Raw genomic sequence first — 23,925 nt, forward strand, 5'->3', positions numbered from 1 at the left:
TGTGCAAAACCACTTCACAGAGCGGATATGTATAACATGTTTATTTTTAACAAAAAAAAATCTGAGACTTTAGTATTACTTTAAGCTATTACCATACCATTTTTTTCATAGTGGTATCTAATAAGACTAATAATCATATGATTATTGACAGAGCTCATAGGCAAATACTAGGCAATCCATTGAGGTCTAGAATAAAAAGCATAAGTAGTAAAGCAGGGGAAAGGGCGAAAGCCCTTAAACGCAAAGTTTGAAAAACAGTGGCAGCACTCATATTGCTATGCTGACCAGTTTCATTTAACAGATTTAGGAACATCCAGTACACAAAAGGTACCCTCAAACAGTTTGCAATTCTAAACTGTGCAAAGAACTCCAGTTCTCAAATTTTAATTGCAGCAGAATCTGCTGTCAAAATCTGGTGTTGCAGCATGCTGATAGACCATAATCCTATGATCTAACTCAGTCCACCAATCCTTACATATTGGCAAAGGGATCTCGCTTTTTACAAAGATATGGTAAACCAAGGACTTTTATTTTACTACTTGGAGGCCATTTCCATTTTACTTGCAAATCCACTTTAACCACCGGAGGATTTTGCTGTCTTACGTCCAGGCCACTTTTTGCGATTCGGCCCCCCTGCGACTTTAACTGACAATTACGCGGTCGTGCGACGCCGTACCCAAACAAAATTTACGTCCTTTTTTTCCCACAAACCGAGCTTTCTTTTGGTGGTATTTGATCACCTGTGCAATTTTTACTTTTTGCGCTATAAACAAAAAAAGAGCGTTTATTTTGAAAAAATAACAATATTTTTAACATTTTTTATATGAAATTCCCCCCAAAAAAATGTAAAAATCAAAATTTTTTAAAATTTTTGGCCAATTTGTTTTCTGCTACCTATGTTTGGTAAAAAAAAATCACAATAAGCGTATTTTGATTGGTTTGCGCAAACGTTATTGCGTTTACTAACTAAGGGAAAGATCTCTGTCATTTTTGGTGTTTTTATTTTTAACGCGTAATGGCGGCGATCTGTGATTTTTTTTGCGGGACTGCGACATTGCGGCGGACAGATCGGACCCTTGACTGACATTTTTGACACTTTTGGGGGTTCCAGTGACATTACTGCAGTAATCAGTGCTATAAATATGCACTGTTACTGTAAAAATGACACTGGCAGGGAAGGGGTTAATTTTATTGGAGAGGGAGGGGTTAATGTATGCCTGGTGCTTACTAACGTGTGGGGGGGGGGTGACTGAGTGACATAAGGACAGATCGCATGTTCAGCTATGCTGAACCCTGCAATCTGTCACTCCTTGTCACTGAGGAGATCCGCCTGGCTCTGTTTACACAAGCGGGCGGATCTCCAAAGTAGATTCCCCGACGATCGGGGAAGAGCAGCGGCGATCGCCGCCGCTCCTCCCCTTGCCCGACTCCCGCTGTGACTGAAAGCAGTGGGAGCGAGCCTCCGGCGGCACACGCGGGCCGCCCACAAGGGGTCTACGTCGCTGGACGATAACGAGCCACATTGCTGCAGTAGCAGCAATGTGAGCAGTGTTAAAGTGGTTAAAGGGGTCTAAAGTTGGTTTCCGGCACAAAGCCTGGGCTCTTAAAGCCAATGCAGTCAATACATTGTAATGTAGCGGTGACATCACTGTTCAGCACATTAGGGAGAACTGTGAGAGGAACCCAGCAGGTTCACCCATAACAGGCTTCCTCCAGAAAATTGGAGTAGGGGCAGACATCAGAACACTCGCCACTTTGCACAAGGAGAGAGCACAGAAGTTACTGGTCTTTATTACAGGAAGCTCCTGTACAGAGGTGAAGTTTGTATTACTGCACAGACCTGGAAGTATTATAAAAAGCACACCAAAATCCCTGTAAGAATACACATGCCTTTTAGATTTAGACAAGACTTGCTTATCCCAGAGTTCAGATTTAAATGCTGTATCATCTGGGGCTTCTTGTTTCAGACCGAGGGAAGTTGTAATACCGTCCACTGAACAGTAGCACAACACATGACAGCTCAGTTTGAAAGGTAGCACAAGAAAAAAACAGGTAAGTGCATGCTGTTAAAAGCAGATTTTTAAAGCGGTTTTCTGTAAGAAGTTAAATAAAGCATACCTCCATGTTTTCAATGCCACGATATCACAGTTTGTTTTGAATTACACATAATGCAGCAACTGTAAATTTGAACAACTAAATTCTGAAGGCCAAAAGAGAAGTCTATTCATTGTACAAAACTGATGCTAACCTTGAATACTTAAAACTGAAAACTGCTGCACTATACCTTAAGACACTGAGCCACACGACAATAAGGGGCACTAAAAATGACAAATCCTTGCTTAGATGTAAACTATTTAAACAATAAATGTGCATAGCTGTGAAAGGGAGTTAAATAATAAATACATTCAAATGTAATAATAAAAATATTACAATAGTGACATATCAAAGAAAAATAGCCCCCTTTTTATGTCTAACGGTGGAGAAAAATATATACACACGCAAAAGACACAATCATGTGCATACATTGATTAACACTGCCCCCTAGTGAATATTCCGATAATAAAATATCATCATCTTACATAGTCTCCCTCTTTTTACATGGAAAATGTTATTCTACAGCAAAATGGAACAAACAGATTCAGAGAAGGCTTACAATATATTAAAATGCATGAAGTGAGTCGGATAAATGTAGCTATTAGTGTTTAGCATTGCCTATTCCTAAAAGTCATGATGACTGTCATTTCAACAGTGTCACGTAAGATAAAACATTAAAAAGATTCTATATCTGATGCTGACAAGCCCTTTTGAATTTGTGAATACAGCTGCTGATGCTTCAATGGGTTTAAGTGGAAAAGAAATAACTTTAAAAAGGTAACAATGGTCCTCAGAAATGTTAAAAGAGAACACCAGACAAAAAACATGATACGTCAATAGTTTTTACAGGTGTCTTCTTTTAGTTTTAGATGTATTAGCAACAGAATACCGTAATGTCCCTGCAGTGACAGAGATCCTAAAAGTGCACACTGGTACAGTGGGGGTGATTGCTGAGGCATACTTTGGTGCAGTGGCAGCAAGCACAGAGGTGGGCATTGGTGCAGTGGCGAGTGAAGTGGGGACATGTGGGAGAGGTGGTTAAAGAATGGGGAAGAAAATGGATCAGGCGTACTAGCGTGAATAGGTTTTGGTGTCCACCTTTGGTGTAGGAGGAGGAGGATCAGAGTCCGCTGAGGCGGTAAGAGTGTGTGAGAAAGTGGTTGATGTGAAGGTGCAGTGGTGGGGAGGTTTCAGGCATGGTGGCGAGAAGTAAGTGCAGACACAATGTTGCTAGTACAGTGATGCTGAGGGTGGGGTAGCTCCAAATATAGCCCTCCTAGACCGCAGCTGGCTGGCCTGAAATTACAAGATTACAGTACCAGTATATGACAAAGCAAAAGATGGGGGGAGGAGGTTGTGTGAGCTGTTGGGCCAAAAACTACAAGATTATGTCCCATAGTAACACAGACTAACCTGCAGCAGGGAACACTGTAGATATGCTTAGTGTCAACGGGTATGGAAGCTGCTGGTTCACATTTAAGCATAGATGCTGCCATGCATACATAGTAGGGAGGCAATGAAACCTAGTTGCTACTGAGCATGTGGCAGGTATCGCAGCCATTCTGGTTTATCCCAAAAGACTACTTTATGCCCACTCAATAAGAATAACCCCTGCACATGCTGATGCACAACATTTACATGGGGGAATACTTCACCAGCCTATGGCGCTGTCCATGTGTCCACCTCCTATGGGATGTATGCCTTTTAGCCGTTATGTCCTGGTCGCTGCAGCTCCTCTCACACTCCACTGGGGGGGGGGGGGGGGGGCGGATAAAAAGCAATTCCAATCTGTAATAGAGGAAAGCACACGCAGACCTCGGGCAATATTAAAGGGCAATTTGTACAGTACAGTTAAAATGCACTCACATGTAATCTTCTTAGCAAACGCATATCGGCATTTCAACAAGAGCTACTCGCTCCTCCCGTCCCTCCAGATGGTGACACTCCAGTCTCCTCACCAGCGGCTCCCGCCGCTATGTCCCCGCTCTCCCCCACTTCCTGTGTACGGCTCCACCGCCGGGTTACCGAGTTTCAGTACCAGTGCGCCTGCGCACTATACCGCCGTCATCCACCGCTACTCAGGAGAGCCTCAGCCGGAGCCGAAGCCACAAGCTGTAAGGAGCTACGAGGTGGAGGGTACAAACACGGGGTACACTGCCTCTGCTGTTGCCACGGACCGTGCAGTGCATTTTAACTGTACAAATTGCCCTTTAATAAAGCGATATTGCCCGAGGTCTGCGTGCGCTTCCCTCTATTACAGATTGGAATTACTTTATGCCCACTACCTGCCATTTAGTGACAGCAATACTGATTCCCTCTAGACCCCAGCAATCAGTTCCTAGCACAGTAAGTCTCCCATCATAAATAAATTTAATAATTTTAATAATTTACTAGCGATGGAAGACTTCCTCTTCCATGAGCTGTTTGCTGGTATGTGCAGGGATTGCTAGAGGTTAGAGAAGATCAACAGCACTGTCGCTAAATGTTGGGTCTGGGTCCTTCTTTCTAAACATGGGCAGTAGAGCCCCATTGACTTTCATGGGGCCAGGAGACATTTTTATCTCCTGGCCTATAGAAAGCTAGGGGATCCTACTGCACACATGAAGGCAGTGGGAAGCAGAAGACGCATCACCACAGCAGAATGCTGGTGGACTTGGTACTAGAACTGCATGATTATGCAATGGATGATGGGGAGAGTGGGCTAGATCAGCACAGAAGGAGTGGAAGCCTAGGTCTTCATAGCCAACAAATCATATGGTCAGCAGTACAAATCAATATAATAAGGCTCCCTTTATGCTATGCCATTCTATTACTGTGCACTACTGCGTACAAGTGAATGTGTTGCATTTTTTTTTTTTTTAATGCAGCGCACTTGTTTTGTGATGCACTGTAGTGCAAGTCTGTTGCCACTTATTGTACTTTTGGGTGTCATTCTCAATGAATAGCCCCACATAGAGAGCCTTGTGTAGCCACTGCAGTAAAATGTGCATAACTGCAACACAGAGGTCTGAAGGAGGCCTAAAGGCTAATTGTACGTTCAAATAACTCAAACCGGATTACCTCCCGCCTCATAATAAATAAACCCTGTGCATTTACTTTAGATCAGTGAGTGATGCGGTCCAGGAGCATGCACGATATTGGGTGGTGCTTAGTCAGGGAAGCCTACTTTGCAAGTGTACAAGTAGACAACTTTAGGATTTGGGTCTATGAAAAACCCACAATCCCCAACTTTGAGCTTTCCTGTCTGCCAGCACCACTGACACTGCACCCCTGATTTTCAACCTCTGCATCCCAGCACCCATCACTGAACACAAACACCACAGACACTGCACCTTTCTGCCAGCTGCATATTCCTTCACTGCCCAGCTGCATCTGCTCCCTTGTCGCCTTTGCAGAGAGGAAGAGCCTAGATTTTATAAGCTTTCTGCCCACTTCCTCCTCTTTGGTAAAATCACCCTCTCCCCAATGTAGCCTGTAAAGGGCAGTCTATCCTCTGTTCACATTCTATGTGTTCTCAGGGAAACGTCTGGGCTGAGAGAAAGAGGAAAGCCAAATGCGGAGATATCCACCACCTTCTTTACAACAGAACCATTCCATTGCAGCAGCCATTCTCTAGAAGTTTATCATTCAAATGTATTCATTTCTTTTATCATAATGTAACACTCCTCCATCCTAAACCATTGAATATATGATATTAAACATGCAAACTCTATAGCCAGCTGAAACTAAGGGGGGAAACAAGCTCTATTATGCTTCTTTTACAATAAATATAGGAACAGTTTAAAGAGAAAAATGTCTATTCTACAAGGCATAGTTAAATCCAAACGCAAACATTTAATATATTGCAGCTTACCAATCCTTAAATGTGGTTGCTACAGTAGTATTTTTCCTTTTTTCCTTTATTTTTACTTGATGATCTGCCAATTAGTCTGTAATTTTATAAATTCCTTAACAGATAAAACTATCCATCAGCAAAAGTGGTCATTAACCAAATTGAGACAAACCATTTAACGCTGACAGAGATGCTTTTATTTATGTAAATCCCTTATCCCAAAAGGAAAAAAAAAATATGTTGCTGTAACTGCGGAAAAAAAAAAAAATATATTATTATATATATATATATATATATATATATATATATATATATAGGTTAGGAATTGTTCAGCTTTGTTTATCAAGTCCATCTAAATTTGCTAGTTCATTCAGCACTGCCCTTTCTCCAAGTTCGACAATGTCAGAGTAGAGCCACTCTAGGACAAGTGTGCTTCTGGCCAGATCACGTAAATAAATGGAAAAAAGCCAAAAAAGAAAACAAAGTTTAACTTTTTTTTTTTTTAAGTTTTACAATTTTAAAAGTTTGGGAGCTGAATTACATTAAACTTTTGTTTTTGGGTGCAAATACACTTTAAATGCATTTTAGCTTCTGTATGCAGAAGACATCAATTAGCATAATTTTCCAAAGTATCTATTAAAGAGTTACTAAACTCACAACAGTAAAATCACTCTGTATATGCAGTAATGCATGCTTGTTATACTAAATTTGGAACCTATGGGGTTAGTCCTCTGCATTGTGTAAAAAGGCTGTTTGATCATGTATGCACAGATCCTCCTCTTTGTCTACTGACTCAAAAACAGGTCCGGATAAGCCAGAACCTTTGGAGTCGGGCTGCACATGCTCAGTTTGGTGCGTATTGCTAGAAAGTTTTTTTTTTCTTGGGAGAGTGCATGTGATCAGCACAGGGACAATCAGCAATGTCCAGACAGAGGATCAGGGGTCCTGGATCTTGATAGGACAGCTTAGTGCAGAATGAACCCCCCCCCCCCCCCCCTACAATCTTTAACCAGGGACTGATAGAAGTCAGAAGATGGCTATATACAGTACTGCTGATGAGAAAAGGTATTTAGCAGTTTATATTTACTAAATCAATTGCATTTCCGTGTTCTGTGTACACTGTGTACTGTGGGAGACCAGATATAGTGAATGCAGGTTCCTGGGTTTAATAACACTTTAACTGCAGTAACCACAAGGATTCTTCACTTAATTCTCCTCTACTACACAAAGGTAGACTAAACAGTTGCTAGGCAAATAGTAATATGTTTAAGATGAGTTTATTTTAGAACAGACATCTTGGTGCAGTTCCTTTCAGCAGTAACTACTTGGCATATAGTATGTCATTGCCAATGTTTGTCATTGATATATCAAGGAGATTAACTATGGTGTATGAAATACTATATTAGTACCTAAGATTACCTAATGAACAGTGAGGGCCTATGGGTAAATGATGTGACAACATTTTGCATCAAGGTTTTCAATGTTAAAAACAAATGTATTTTAATTTTAGTACCATGAACAAGTGGCCTTGTGGCCCTATATACATAATGTGTGTTTGCAAAGGGAAAATCAGTTTAAAAAAAGAAATAAATACAACATGCAATTATGGATTAATGGGTCATGGATTATCACATGATCATCTGGTGTGGAGTCTTTGCACATACTCTAACAGCTGATGCATCTGTGCATACAATATTATAGATATTTATAGTGCTGTACAAGCACTCTTAGCACATGAGTGATGTATCATTGGTCACAAATGAGATACATGTGTGCTCTCTCTAACCTGGAAAAACTGAATTTTTGTAAAATCTTACCTGTAAAATTCCTTTCTCTGAGTCCTCCGACAGTCACCGCCTCTTCATATTCGTCACTAATGGGGTTATTGACCTTTGCTCCGTAGGAGTAGCTAGGCAACAGAATATATTAATATCAAAGCTTTTAGCATATCCCACCCCCAGGGGGTGGTCCCCTCAGTCAATACCTCCCTGCATACCAACTCAGTTTCAGTAGAATAGCAGTAGAGTACATAAGTAAAACCCAAAAGAGGGGCGGGGGCGGCGACTGTCGGAGGACTCAGAGAAAGGAATTTTACAGGTAAGATTTTACAAAAATTCAGTTTTCTCTTACGCCCTCCGACAGTCGCCGCCTCTTCATATTCGTCACTAATGTGGACTTCCCAAAGCAGTGTAGACATGAGGGGTGGGAAAACAGCAGCCGCGCCTAAAGCAACGCAATACCCACATCAGAGAAAGGAACCTTACCAAAGTAAGAGAACCAACTGGGCAACAGGAAAACGTGCTCGCAGGAGCAACAACCCAGGAAAAAACAAGTAACCCAGGGGTAAAAACACCCCAACAGCCAAGGGCCCAGACAAGGGACCCTAAGGCACCGCCGCACTAAGAACTTTACGGCCAAAAGAAGCATCTGCCGATGCCTGAACATCCACTTTGTAAAATTTTGAGAAGGTGTGAACGGACGACCAAGTCGCCGCCTTACACACCTGGGCCACAGAAGCCCGATGATGACAGGCCCAAGACGTACTCAGAGATCTGGTAGAGTGCGCCTTCACAGGCACGGGAGGAACCTTCCCCCTCAAAGCATAGGCCTGCTCAATGGTCTGTCTGATCCATTTGGCGATGGTAGAAGCCGACGCCGCCATGCCCTTCCGAGGTCCCTCAGGAAGGACAAAGAGAGAATCCGACTTGCAAAAGGATTTAGTCGATGACAGGTAAACCCTGATCGCCCTAACAACATCCAAGGAATGTAAAGCCACCTCCTTCGGATGCTTAGGCTTCGCGCAAAGCGAAGGCAAGACAATGTCCTCATTGAGGTGAAATTCCGAGATCCTCTTCGGAAGAAAAGACGGGTTAGGTCGCAAGACCACCTTATCCAAGTGAATCACCAAATACGGAGACTTGCAGGACAAGGCCGCCAGCTCCGACACCCTGCGAGCCGAAGTGATCGCCACTAAGAAGGCAACCTTCTTGGACAACAGAGACAACAAGATCTCCCTGATCTTTTCAAAAGGAGCATGTTGCAACACGGACAGAACAAGGTTCAAATCCCATGGAGGCAAAGGCTCCCTCCTAGGAGGAACCAAATGTCGCACCCCTTGAACAAAGGTGCTAACCAAAGAGTTAGACGCCACAGGACGTTGAAAGAGAACGGCCAGCGCAGAAATCTGACCCTTAATCGTGGCCAACGCCAAACGCTGGTCCACGCCCGTTTGAAGGAAAGCCAACACTCTCGACACCGAGTACAAGCGAGGGGAATACCCCCTGGACTCACACCAGGCAAAGTAAGACTTCCAAGTACGGTAGTAAATCTTCCCTGAAGAGGCCTTCCTGGCCTTGATCAAAGTGGGAATAACCTCAGGGGAGAGACCCCTATCCTTCAGGACCTGGCTTTCAACAGCCAGGCCGTTAAAGCCAGCGACTGTAAAGCAGGATGGAATATCGGCCATTGAGACAGAAGGTCTTCTCGAAGAGGCAGACGCCACGGAGCGTCGACCGCCAGATTCACGAGGTCTGCGTACCAAGACAGGCGAGGCCAGTCCGGTGCCACCAGAATCACCGTTTTCGGTTCCGAGGCCAACCTGCGAAGGAACCTGGACAGCAGCTGAATCGGTGGAAAGGCATACATCAGGCGATACTGATGCCAGGGCGTCACTAACGCGTCCGAGGCGTCTGCCAGAGGATCGCGCGTCCTTGCCACGAACCTTTCCACCTTGTGGTTTAGACGAGACGCGAACAGGTCCACATCCGGGGACCCCCACTTTGCGCACAATATCTGGAAGACATCCGGGTGAAAGGACCATTCCCCCTGGTCCAGGGTCTGGCGGCTCAGATAATCCGCCTGCCAGTTTTCCACCCCCGGAATGTGAACTGCAGAGATCGCCGGGACGTGCGTCTCGGCCCAAGACAGAATGTCGGCTACTTCCCGAGCCGCCCGGGCTCTACTGGTGCCCCCTTGGTGGTTGATGTAGGCCACTGCCGTGGCATTGTCCGTCTGCACCCGAACTGGATGGCCCTGAAGCCTGTCCGTCCAACGCAGAAGACAGAGATTCATCGCTCGCAATTCCAGAATGTTGATCGGAAGGGAGGATTCCTCCTCCGACCAAGTTCCCTGGGCGGACAGAACGCCCGACAGGCTGGCATCCGTGGTGATCACCGTCCACGACAAAGGACGAAAGGACTTGCCCCCCGACACCGCCGGGGACTGGAGCCACCACAAAAGACCCCTTCGGGTGAGATGGCTTAACGACAGCCGCAGATCCAGAGATTGCGGACGCCCGTCCCACTTGGCCAGGACCTCCGCCTGAAGCTCCCGCGTGTGAAACTGGGCGAAGGGGATCGCCTCGAAGGCCGAAACCATCAACCCCAGACACCTCATACACGTCCGGAGGGACGAGCACTGATTTTCCCTGAGGGACCTGACTTCGCACTGAAGTGTCCGAAGCTTGTCTTCCGGCAGGAAGACCTTCGCCTGAACAGAGTCCAGAATCATCCCCAGGTAGGGAAGACGAACCGACGGACACAATGTCGATTTTGGAAAATGTATCGTCCAGCTGAATTCCTGCAGAGTCCGCATCGTGATGGACAGGTCGTTTACCAGGCCCTGACTGGACGCGGACCGAATCAGGATATCGTCCAGATACCCCAGGACAGAAATGCCCTGGGCCCTCAAAAAGGCCAGAACCGGCGCAAGCACCTTGGTGAAAACCCGCGGAGCCAAAGCGAGACCGAAGGGTAACGCCACGAATTGATAATGATCCTCCGCAATGGCAAAGCGAAGGTACCTCTGGTGACCCTCGAAAATGGGGATGTGTAGGTACGCATCCTTCAAGTCGATGGAGGCCATGAATTCCCCCGGAACCAGGGCAGCCACCACCGAGCGCAGGGATTCCATGCGAAACTTGCGAACCCGCACAAAGCGGTTCAGAGCTTTCAAGTCCAGAATCGGACGCACCTTGCCCTCCTTTCTGGGCACAGTGAACAGATTGGAATAGAACCCCCGAAATCTGTCCCGATGAGGCACCGGAACCACCACTCCCTGGGCCCGCAGGTCCCGCACCGCCAGGTGCAGATCCTGCAAGCGCTCCGGAGTCAGCTGAAGGTTTGAGGGGAAAAATCTGCCCGCCGGCCGAGAGAGAAACTCGATCTTGTATCCAGATCGAACGATTTCCTGAACCCATCTGTCCCGAATGCGGTCCAGCCAGGGTTGAAGAAAACCGAGCAAACGTCCCCCCACCCCAGAAACGGGTGAGGGCGCCCCTTCAGGCCGCATTGGTATGGGCAGCGGATCCGGACTGGCCGGACTTCTGCTTACCCTCCCACGGCTTCTTCTGGGAGCCTTGGCCTTTGAAGGGCTTGCCCTTATAGTGCGACCGAAAGGCACGAAAGGACCCCTGAGAGGGTCTAAACGAAGCATTCTTCTTACCGCAAACAAACTTATTCTTGTGAGATTGGGGCAAGAGAGTGCTCTTACCCCCAGAAATACCCTTTATCAGAGTATCCAAAGATTCGCCAAAAAAGGCGAGATCCCGCGTAGGGCAAATTTGCCAGAGTCTTGCGAGAAGATTGGTCAACCGACCAACATTTCAACCATATCAGGCGACGGTTCAAGACCGCCACACTAGAAAGGCGCGCCGCCAAAGGGACTAAATCCAAGTCCGCATCACACAAATACATGACACCCTGGTGAATCTGATCCACCATAGCCAAAGTTGTCGGCGGGGCAGAGTCAGCCACCAGAGTGCGCCTGAGCACCTGCGTCCAATCCGCAATAGCCTGGGCTGCCATAATGGAAGCAAAAATAGGCTTCAGCATAGAGCCAGCAACCGTATAGGCATGACGGGCCAGAGATTCCAATCTCCTGTCTGTCAGGTCCCGGAACACCGGGGTATCCTCAGCAGGGATCGCAGTGGATTTATTCAAAATCGCCACCGCGTGATCCACCTGAGGCGGTACACACCAACGCTCATCAGTAGCCGGTGTAAAGGGATAACGCAGCTTGAACCTACTCGGCACAGCAAAAGGCTTTTTTAAATTGCGCCATTGCTCATCGACCGCGCGCTGAAATTCCGTAGAGCAAGGAAAAACCTGCGATGTTTTGCGTTTCCTCTGCGTCCCATAAGAGGACATCAAAGCAGGAGGACATGGTTCATCCTGCAAATGCAGCGTTTGCTTGATAGAAGAAACCAACTCATCCATGAGTGCAAGCTCTTCAGACGAGCCAGGGGGAGAACTATCAACCCCTTCCACCTCAGCCTCCCCGTCAGACCCCACAAGGTCCAGGGATGAGTGAGACCCTGAGAAGGGCACTCCAGCCATAGCAGCCCCATCGCCCTCTGAATCAGAGGAAATAGACACCCTGGGCCGTTTAGTGGATCGATCAGCCACCAGCATCTGCACCTGAGCAGCTAAGTTAGCCACAATAGTGGCCAGATCAGCCCCCTCGGGGGAAGCAGCAGCCCCTTGGCCCCCCACCAGGGTGGGAGGAAACTTGCAATCCTGAGAATCCATGCCCCAGCAAAATAATTAATAAAGGGTACTGCCCCTTTAAGATCGCGGCGAGTGCTGCCCACCGCACCCACTGAACACACTGACCCCCACAGGGACAAGAAACTGGGCAAGGAATACAGAAAAAAAGGAGATATAAAACCTGGAGAGCTCACACAGGCTGCTGCACCGATCGCTGTCCCAGAGGAAAAGGAAGTGATGCAAGACTGACCGCCCCTATGAAGCCTCTGCAAGGCTACACAAACATGGCCACTCGGCTGAGGAAAAAACCCTGGGCAAACAGAACATGGCGCTGACATGTGGTGATCGATCGCCGCTCAAAATGGCGGCGTTTGGTGCCAAAAACGCTGTGCAGTACCTCACAGGACCTGCCACCATAATTTTTGCACCAGAAAAATGGCGGATTGCCGCACAGCATGCTGAAAATCAGACTGCTTCATATGACACCCAGCAGAGCGGGAGAGCCCCCCCCTCACAGCCCACACACAGGCAGCAAGTGCACACAGGAGCTGACAGGGAGCACAGCAGCCACACAGACACGCAGGGTCACACAGTCCCAGACTGACACCCAAATAGACAGGTCCCCACATAGAGTTACACTTACCAGTCCGGATGGCGTGGGGAGCCTGCTCCAGCGACCAAGCCGCAGTACTGAGGACAGGGAGTGTCGCAAGCATGACGCAGTGGAGTTGCGGTGCGAAACCGCAATGGCGTCCAGTGAGGTAGCCACCTCACAGATAGCATCCCTGCAGCGAACAGGGATGGGTCGTTCAATGTGCCAGGGCAAAACCTAAGCTGAACGCTCGATGGCAGGCTGGGAAGCTCCTGGCCCTGAGCCCTGGGATCCAGGGTGGCCAGACTAAGACTCAGCGCCGCACGATCATCTTCATCAGAAGAACTAACTAACGCTGAAAATAAACAGCTAAGTAAAAGAAAGAGAAAAAAAACTTCAAATAAAATCAAAAAAGAGAAAAGTGGCTGAGACTAAGAGCCCCAGCACAGGAACAGCCTGCATACTCCTGAGCTAGGCATATGAAACTGAGTTGGTATGCAGGAAGCAGGGAGGTATTGACTGAGGGGACCACCCCCTGGGGGTGGGATATGCTAAAAGCTTTGATATTAATATATTCTGTTGCATAGCTACTCCTACGGAGCAAAGATCAATAACCCCATTAGTGACGAATATGAAGAGACGGCGACTGTCGGAGGACGTAAGAGAAATTCTTTTTTAACTACCAGACAGCACAGTCCCCGACATCCGTTTTTTCTAATGCAGCCATGACAACATAACTTGGTCAACTCCCTGCCCAGCTGACACTATGCAGAGGATTAAGAGGCTAATAAAATCAGAAACAGAATTAACGGATGTTACATGGCAATGGAGATTCCACTCATGTAGATCATGTAAATACCAAACATGGGTATTTTCCCACCCACCCCAATTTTCCTTTTTTCCTTTATGGACACAAAGCAAGAACGGGCTACAAGCCAATCTGCAGATGCCAACACATCCACTTCCATTTTATAGAACTTTGTGAAAGTGTGCACCGACGAACAGGTGAACGCCCTGAAAACCTGCGTCACTGACGCCTGATGATGGAAGGCCCAGGAGGCACTGAGCACCCGAGTAGAGTGTGCCTTGACAGGGAAAGGAGGAACCTGACCCTTTATAGAATAGGCCTGAATCACTGTCTGTCTGTCTAATCCATCTGGAAATGGTCACATAGGAAGCGGACAACCCTTTCCGAGGTTAAGCACAAATAGCGAATCTGACTTCCTAAAAGACTCTGTAGCTGCCAGGTACACCCTAATTGCCCGGACCACATCCAAGGCATGCAAAGCAATTTCCTTCGAATGTGTTGGCCTGGGTACAGGGAAGGCAACACAATGTCTTCATTCAAATGAAAATCAGAGACAATCATTGGAAGGAAAGACGGACAGGGACGAAGAACCACCTTATCTCTGTAAACCACCAAGGTGAATGACAGAATAACAGCGCCAATTCTGACACCCTGCGCGCATAAGTGAAAGTTACCAAGAAGGCCACCTTCTGGGACAGCATAAGCAGGGGAATCGCCCGAAGATTCTCAAAAGGAGGCTTCTGAAAGACTGAGAGCACCAAATTGAGGGCCCAAGGTAGCAAAATAGACCACACTGGAGGGGCCAAGTGCCCCTTTCCCTGTAGAAAAGTATGCACCAGGGAGTCTGTAGCCAATGGCCATTGAAAGAAGACTGCTAATGCAGACACCTGACCCTTGATAGTACTCAAGGCCAGTTTCTGCGCAACCCCCCATTGAAGGAAGGCCAAGATCCGAGCCAGCAAGAAAGAGCGAGGATGAACCCCAAGAGATTCACACCAGGCAATGTACGTCTGACTGGCAGAAATACATCTACACCAGATTATTTCCCAAAAATATTTGATTTCAAAATTCAAATATATATTTGTATACCAATTCAAAACAAATGGATAATACATTAATTATTTTCACTCTGTATTCCAAAGGCTGTTTTTTTTTTTGAACATGTGACCGCAGCAGAGGACTAGAAGCGCCTTTTGCTTAGGTTTCCCTGACCGCTGAGAAAGAGCTGGGTCATGTTTTGGTCATGTTTTTTTTTTAAAGAATTACAGTACCATCATCCACATAAAGAAAGAGAAGGGAGAATGTAAGTTAAACAGTGTGTGTTCAGAATTTCTTTAAGAATTGCCCCATTCAGTAGTCCAGACTTCAAATTTTGCTAGAAGTATGGATAGCTTGTACCATTGCGCTGCAAATATCTTCAATAATCAGCATATATATTTTTAGGAGTACAAGCATGCAAGGTTTGGCCTACTGTATTTGCACAAGATGAAGATACGAATGCCAATAGACACATCCCTAATCTTAATTTTATACTAAACACACACCGTTTAATTTACATCATCCCTTCTTATGTAAACAGATGATGGCACTAATAAATACCTTTTTTCATAATCAATAAACAGCTGTCACATGATCCAGCTCTTTCCCAGCCTGGCTGCAGGGAAAAATCCGAGTGAGGCGCTTCTAGTTCTCTGCTGCCGGTCACATGTTCAAAAAACAAAAACAGCCTTCAAAATACAGAGGAAAAATACATAATATTAAATAAATGTTTTAAATCATAAAAATATGTATTTGAATGCAAATATTTATTGTTTTTGTTCCAAACATGGTGGGGACTATCTACAGGGAGGTTCTGCCAATCACTGCCTGTTTCATGTCCCCCCCTCATTTAGGCTGTGTCTATTGTTTGTATGTGCTTTGAATTACAAGGAGGTGATGCCTCCATCAATTAGCATGTAAAATTCATGCCCCCTACTGTGCTAAGTTGTTTAGTGGGCACGGAGGAGGAGGAGGGAGAGAGTGTGCTGTCATTTTACCATAGTGTATATGCCCACATGTGTGACTCTATAGTCATGTGGACTGCACAGATCAGAAAAAAGGAGGAAATTAACAGCTTTGACGGGAACTAAAACTGGAGCATGCTGAGTAGATGTGGTAACGGCTGGTCTACACAATCTCAGGCTGCAGAATGGACACAGATAAGGAGGACAGAGAATGGCAGGATCAACAAAGCTTATTGCAGAGTACAGAAAAAAAAATATCATAGTGACCAAGTAGGAACAGCATGCAATACAGCATGTTCTAACAGATTTTAATTATATGGGTTTAATGACAGTATTGGAACAGTATTTGTGTCTCTGCACTTGGAACATATTTACCTTAATACTTGAATGTTATATATGCATGGATTTACGGTATAATGTTTAAAGCAGTATCTAACTAAATAATAATTAAGAAAGATCCTGTCAACACATGACAACACCACCATAACCATGACCATATATAACAGTGTATTATCCTTAAACAGCTACTTGGCAACTAAAGTTGGTTATTGTATAGGTGGTTATGACAGAACCATTGGTAGGCTGTATATAATACAACAGGGAATGAGGGGCACCCAATTAAGAGACTGCTGTGTCCTGTATATACTGGGCACAGAACCGTCAAGAGACCTATTGAATATCCAATTAGTCTCAAATCATAAGTGGGGAGCCACCGCAGCCAATGTAATACTGTGGAGGAGAAATGGGAGGGGCCATAGAGAACCCCTTGGAACGGCTGCAGGAAGGGATGCTCAGACCAACTTAGTGTGAATTTTCAAAAAAGCTTTATTGAGGATCAAATGACACATTGTCTAAAAAGTACCCCAATGTTGGGGAACAGTGTACAAATATCAAAAAGGTACATGGTAGTACAACCAACAACATACAAGACATACAAAAACAATGACCAGCAGATGCTTGAGCTTGCTGCATATATTCCCATATGGGAATTTGTGAATGCTGTTAGCTCATGGGTCTGCTGGTCGACATGCCACAATTTGGTAATGTAACCTGGTGTATTAATAACCAATAACGCTACACCAATTGGACAATGGATCATAGATTACATATAGTATACTCCCATCAAGTCAAGTTAGTGTTTCAATACCAATATGTAATGAATTCAAGAGTCCGCTTAGCAGACAATCATGTAACTAGGAAGCACTAGTAGACTACTCAGGTGCACATTGAACCATTACCCTTCTGCTTATCTGTGATGCAAATTGGCTCTTGGTTTCCAATGCAGTTCCACCATTAAGGGGAGGGTATCTGGAGGAATGTCTGCGTGCCGAGTAAGATGGGCTATATGGAAAACCAGTCCTTCAAAAATGGACGATGACTGATGTCCTTAGAGGGATATGGTTTAGTCCCTCTTGAATTTGGCGGTAGCAAAATCGGACCGTCATGTGTCTGCCTGCAACAGAGAGTCTCTCTTTTCAATGATGGGTGGAGGTGCGGGAGCTGGGGAGAGACGCAGTATAGTTGGATAGCTGCGCGGGCTCACACCGTGGTCAGGCTGTATCCAATATGGGACAAATTTGCAATTGGCCAGTCTATGGCCGTTCACTGAATAGCATTGACATGCTGTGTGTCCAGTACAGCCAGGTGTTCACTGCCTTTTCTCTATCCCCTATCAATCAAAGGTTTTTGGCTCACCGTGCATTTGAGACTTTCAATAGGGAGACTTCTGTGCATCCTCTTCGGGTGTAGTTTTAGATGAAGGCCCGATGTGAGGGTTTCAGCTCCGGCATGCCATGAAGAGGCAGCGTGTTCCGTGTATGGCTGGTGGACTGCACCGTAGGCGGGAGCTGGAACGCATCAGTGGCTCTTCCGGGTGACGTGCGGCCGGCGTGTGACGTCAACGCGTTTCGCGTGCGTGACGCACGCTTCGTCAGGACGCCATTGGATAGTGCGGAAGGACAATAAATAGGGAAATAGCCTGATTGGTGAGTGCTGTCAGGTGGCAGCACTGCAGACATTCCTCCATTACCACTTTCTGTATAGTTAAAAACCGGATGGTAGAGCTCCATCTTGTGGTGAAAAATAGGTAAAGCTTTATATTTCATATTCATTGACAATTATGGTGTGGCTCCGGAACTACATACAACAACATTCAAGAATATTGTCTAACTTCGAGGCATGAATCAGTACTATAGTGAGCAGATATTGAAGTACCATTGGCCAAGCTAATCATTGAGCTGCGTTATTACTGTCATCTTTTAGTACTCTTCTGACAAGTCACATTGCTATCATTCAAATAGCAACCGTGATAAACACAGCTTGAGATTATTAAATGATTAGACATACACTGGATTTAATAAGTGGTATAGGGAACCCATAGATCTGGTACTAGTCAAGTGTCACCTTTGGCCTAGACATCTGAAAGTGGGCATTGTTTTAAACAGAGGTTTCCATACTTCATTTTATTGGGATCTTAGACTATGCTTTGGTACAGTAGCCTAAGTCTTATGAAGGAAACATATTAGTATTGGTTTCGCCCATTTTTAGCATGCATGTAGATAAATATACAGATGAGTTGTCTAGATTTATAAAAGACAAATATAATTCAGGTCAACGGGGGGCTGGTTCGAGGGAAATATCACATAATTTGCTGGAAAGTGTAAGGGGTACTAGGTGGTATTGTCTGGTGATAATTAAAGAGCAAAGAAATCTTTCGCCCTCTATTCCAGTATTCTATGACTTAGTGTAGTTCCTCTCATAGTCTACCCTGTGTGTCACCTAGTTACCCACCTAGTGTCCTTATACTAAGACTAACCCCATGATTCTATGGTTCAAGAAATATGCTGAGGCTCATGTCGGTATTCAGGCCTAAAGGTACCAACGTCTGGAGACGGAAAATCCATGCTTTCTCCTCTTTTAGAAGGACTTTATCAAAATCACCTCTTCTAGGTGATATCTTTAAGGCCCAAAAGCCCATTACCTTCAAGCCTGAAGAGTCTCCATTGTGCTTTTCAGCGAAGTGTAAGCCAATAGGGGTCTCTTCCTTGAGGCGTACACTTTTCAGGTGCTCCCCTATTCTAATACGTAGTTGCCGTTTGGTCTTACCTACGTACATTTTGTGACATGGGCACTCTATAATGTATAATACTCGGGAGGTGGAGCAGTTTATGAAGGACTCAACTTTGTAAGTTACTTTAGATTGTGAGTCAGTGTAGACCTGTGATTTTATCACATGGCTGCAGATCTGACAATGACCACAAGGGTACATTCCTTTTAAAGGTTGTAGTTCAGTGAGCCAGTTGGTTTTGGTGATACGTGTAAACTCAGAGCGTACCAGATGGTCATTGAGATTTGTAGCTCTTTTAGCTGTTAACAGTGGACGTGGGCCCACTATATTTTTTAGTTGTTCATTATTTTGCAGTATGTGCCAATGTGATTGAAGGATTTGTCTCACCTCATTCCAATGGCAGCCATATTTGGTGATTAGGCGCGGTAGGTTGGGATTTTCTTGTTTTGGCTTATTTTGGATCAGGAGCTCATTTCTGTCCCTTGCGGCCGCCTTCCTTCTAGCCCTCCTGATCATTCGGTGAGAGTATCCTCTTTCGCGAAATCTCGCATAGAGTTCTCTAGATTCCCGTAAATAGTCCTCACCGGATGAGCAGTTGCGCTTAATGCGGATAAATTGTCCTACAGGGATCCCCATTTTAAGACTGGTTGGATGGTGGCTATCTGCCCTGAGGAGGGTATTGGCGGCTGTTGGTTTACGAAAAGTAGTAGTGGCTAGTTTTCCATCTTTAAGCTCAATGTTCAAATCCAAAAAGGAAATCATTTTCTTATCAACTGTATAGGTCAATCGGATGTTGCGCTGATTGTTGTTGAGTTCCGACATGAACCGCTCTAACTCGAGTGGTGTACCTGCCAGACCATGAGCACATCGTCTATGTACCTCAGCCAGGTCAAAGCATGGCTGAGGTACATAGACGAGGTGTACACCAATTCTTCCTCCCACATGCCAAGGTGCAGGCATGCATATGAAGGTGCCCAGGGGGCACCCATAGCTGTACCTCTAATTTGCTGATAAAAGTGGTTGGAGAATTAAAAAACATTGTTCAGTAGGGAGAATTCGAGCAATTCCAAAAGGAACTCATTTTGTGGACCCTGTAATGGGAATTTCTGTTCCAGGAAATGGTATACTGATAGTAACCCCCAGGGGTGGGGGATGGAGGTATAAAGAGACTCAACGTCTATACCGACAAGCAGTACTTCAGTGATAAACTCAAGATCTTGGATCTTGCTCAAGACGTCCCCCGTATGTCTCACATACGAGGGAAGGTCGAGAACAAGATCCTTCATCAATGAGTCTAAGTATTTACCAATCCTGTCCAGTGGGCCCCCACAGGGAGACACTATTGGTCTGCCCGGGGGGTCCACTGGATTTTGTATATAATACAACATTTTCATTTAAAAATAAGTGGAGCATTGTCATTAATACTTATGCGTTTTCATCTGGATGGTGAATAATTAACTGTAAACCAAATTAGAACCTGGTATCCATTTGTAGTGGGTTGGAAATGCTCTTGGAAAAAATAAAAGGCTTATTCTGCCATGCCTGAATCATAATAACGTAACTTAAAAGACTTCAATTGCATTTAGATTTCAAGACGCTAAAGAGGAAATTAAGAAAAACTTACTGTGTAGGTGATGGCTGCCAACATTCCTATCAAGGTCAAGGAACTAATGGAAAATGACAAGGCATCCAAACCATCTGAAAAACAAAGTGTCGTAAGAGGTGAAAACTTGTACATGAATCTAACAAAACAAATAAGAATATTTCAAATGCAGATAGTGCTGTTTTGAATTAAGAGAGTAATTCATTTCTTTTCATCATTTATTTGCACATGAATTCAAAGATTTCCTTTTTGCTGGAAAAAATGACTTGGACATATATTGCATATGCATGGCCAATGAGTAAATAATACAATGCTATCCAACGTCAATGGCAAACACATTCTATTGTGGTATTATATTTGTACACAGATGATAAAAGAACAAATGCAAATGTAAAACTCAAAGGCAAAAATGTATCTTCCCAAGCATCGGCAGTAGTTAAAATCTGCAAAAGTTCTTGGATTCCCTAGTTAACAATCCACTCATTAAAATAAATATATAAATATAACAGCAAGCCAAAAAATACTGACAGCGCAGCTAGAATTTTTTTTTTTGTCATTCACACATTGAGATTTGCATCATGCGGTTTACAAAGCAACTACAGTGCCTAAAGTTAACTAGACGGCAAATCCCAAAGATGACTTGATGAATAAGCTAAGAAAAACATTTTCTAAACAGATTTTAAAAGTATACCATCCTCTGGGAGTGGCGCTTACCCCAGGTTATGATCGTAAAACAGCAGTGCTTCTTCTAAGTAGCAAAAGCAAATTTGTTTATCGGGAATAAGGGCTTGTTTCCAACTCTGTGGTGTTTTTAAATGTTTTCATGTGTTATGTGGTTTCTGATGTTGGGCCACTGAAAGCCACATACTGTCTTCGCAAAAAAAAATAAAAAATCTGCAGACTATATTTGCAAAACTGCAACCCTACAGAAAGAAATAGATGGAAACCGCATGATTCAATGATACGGTACTAACTTTTGGACTTTTTTTTTGCCGTTACTCTGCAGTTTGAATTTTTTTCCAAAAGCAAAAAAACATAACAGTGGAGATGGGCCCTTGGAATTAACACTTGTGTTACCCTTTTTTGTCCAAAACATTTTATTGAAACAGCATAAGAGCAAATTTACAATACATCAGGTGGCACAAAAATATGAAACATGAACAAGAAGAACATGAGATGAGAAGGGATAAAACAGACCCGAGCTCATTCGTACATTGGAATACAGGAACATACAAGACTGTTATAAGCTGTCTAGCTAGGACCATAATCAGACTGGAGACTATGTAGGTAACTGTATTATGGTTTAGGGCTGGAGGGTTGTCACATAGGCAGCAGCAGCGATGGCTTTCATTTAAGTAGGGGGTTACTGAGTGGTGGAGCAAAGTTAAGCGGTGGTGGTGTCCCCTTTTGTCCGACACCCCCTATGGGGAACTCACTGTGTCCGAACACAGGGGGGCAATCACCAGGTAAGTATATAACTCAGTCTGGGGTAGGTAATTCAGGGAAAACCTACAGGGACGGTCAATGGAGGGGGGGGGGGTGTGTGTTAGTCCATAAGTTGGTACGGGTCTGCTAATGGGGAATGGGTGGGAGGGGAGGAAGGGAAGTGGGGGGGAAGGAGGGAGGAGAGAGGAAAAGACAAAAGGGGGAGGCACGGAAAAAGAGGGGGGGAGGTAATGAAGGCGAGAGGGGGAGAGGGGCAGCAGGGGGACTGTTAGGGAAGTAAAGCGCGTCATTGGAATGAAATATGAAGAGAGAGAAGCAAGAGCAGACGTCGGTGGGGAGTAATGAGCTACAGTGGGGAGCTATGGAGTATTACTTATTCTCTGAAAGTCTGGCAGAGTTGTGAAATGAATCCAAGGTGCCCAGGTCATATAATACTTTTTTGTGGTGTCTTTGGCTTGGGCGGCAATATCTTCCATCTCTGCCACTCTTTTTACCCCTCGCAGCCATTCAGCGGCTGTGGGAGGGGAAGTAGACAACCAGTGGCACGGCACACACATCCTGGCTGCGTTGATACGGAGTAGGGTGAGGGATTTCTTGTAATTAGAAAAAGACAAGGAGGTGTGGTGAAGCAGGTATTGCGCCGGGGTAAAGTCAGGTGTGTAAGTGGTGATAGGGGGAATTAGGGAGTGTACCTCCCTCCAGAATGGCTGAATGATAGGACACTCCCACCAAATATGCAGAAGGAATCCTCTATGTAGGCCACATCGCCAGCAATTGGGAGAGTTGTTTGCTGAAAATCTATGCAGCAATTCAGGTGTTCTGTACCATTTGGCGTTGAGTTTGAACCCAGTTTCCTGAGCAAGCACGTTTAGGGATCCCTTATGCATATGGTAATATATGTTAGTCCAGTCATCACTGGAAAAACTCATGCCAAGGTCTCCTTCCCAACGAGATCTGAGCCCCTCGGTATGTGCGTGGGTAGTTGGGAAGAGCATGGCTTACAATATCGATACTAAGGGACGATGCGGGCCTGGCGCATCACAGAGCCTATCCAAGGCCGTAAGAGATCGGGTCCAGTCCGCGTCGACTGTGTACTGCGTAGGAAGTGTCATCATCTAAGTCACAACAATAGACAATCACAGTCTGCTTAAACTAATAACACACAAAGAATGAAATGTTGCCATGTTTTTATTGAACACACCATGCAAACATTCACAGTGCAGGTGGAAAAAGTATGTGAACCCTTGGATTTAATAACTGGTTGAACCTCCTTTGGCAGCAATAACTTCAACCAAGCATTTCCTGTAGTCAGTTGGACTCTGACTGGGCCACTTCAGAAGGCGTATTTTATTCTGTTGTTGATTTACTTCTATGCTTTGGGTCATTGTCCTGTTGCAATACCCATCTTATGTTGAGCTTCACCTGGTAGACAGATGGCCTTAAGTTCTTCTGCAAAATGTCTTGATAAACTTGGGAATTCATTTTTCCTTTGATGATAACAATCTGTCCAGGCCCTGACGCAGCAAAGCAGCCCCAAACGATGCTGCGCCCACCACCATACTTTACAGTTAGGGTGAGGTTTTGATGTTGGTGTGCTGTGCCTCTTTTTCGCCACACATAGTGTTGTGTGTTTCTTCCAAACAACTCAACTTTGGTTTCATCTGTCCACAGAATATTTTGCCAGTACTGCTGTGGAACATCCAGGTGCTCTTATGCAAACTGTAAATGTGCAGCACAATAGCACCTGTGCAGCAATGTTTTGTTTGGACACCAGTGGCTTCCTCTGTGGTATCCTCCCATGAAATCCATTCTTGTTTAGTTTTACGTATTGTAGATTCACTAACAGGGATGTTAGCATTTGCCAGTGACTTTTGTAAGTCTTTAGCTGACACTCTAGGATTCTTCTTCACCTCATTGAGCAGTCTGCGCTGTGCTCTTGCAGTCATCTTTACAGGACGGCCACTCCTAGGGAGAGTAGCAGCAGCAGTGCTGAAC

At 45.1% G+C, this 23,925-nt stretch overlaps 1 protein-coding gene across 1 annotated transcript in view; it reads right to left on the bottom strand.

Annotated features, from left to right (window-relative positions):
* Nucleotides 1-23,925, bottom strand: part of LMBRD1 (LMBR1 domain containing 1) — a 413,956-nt gene that overhangs the window by 159,644 nt on the left and 230,387 nt on the right. Inside the window, exon 7 of the mRNA XM_082251576.1 lies at nt 20,506-20,579. Within this exon, the coding sequence (XP_082107702.1) occupies nt 20,506-20,579 (74 nt within the window). The remainder of the gene's footprint in view (nt 1-20,505; nt 20,580-23,925) is intronic.

Source organism: Pelophylax lessonae (assembly GCF_965119305.1).
Source record: "Pelophylax lessonae genome assembly, chromosome: 3".
NCBI lineage: Eukaryota > Metazoa > Chordata > Amphibia > Anura > Ranidae > Pelophylax > Pelophylax lessonae.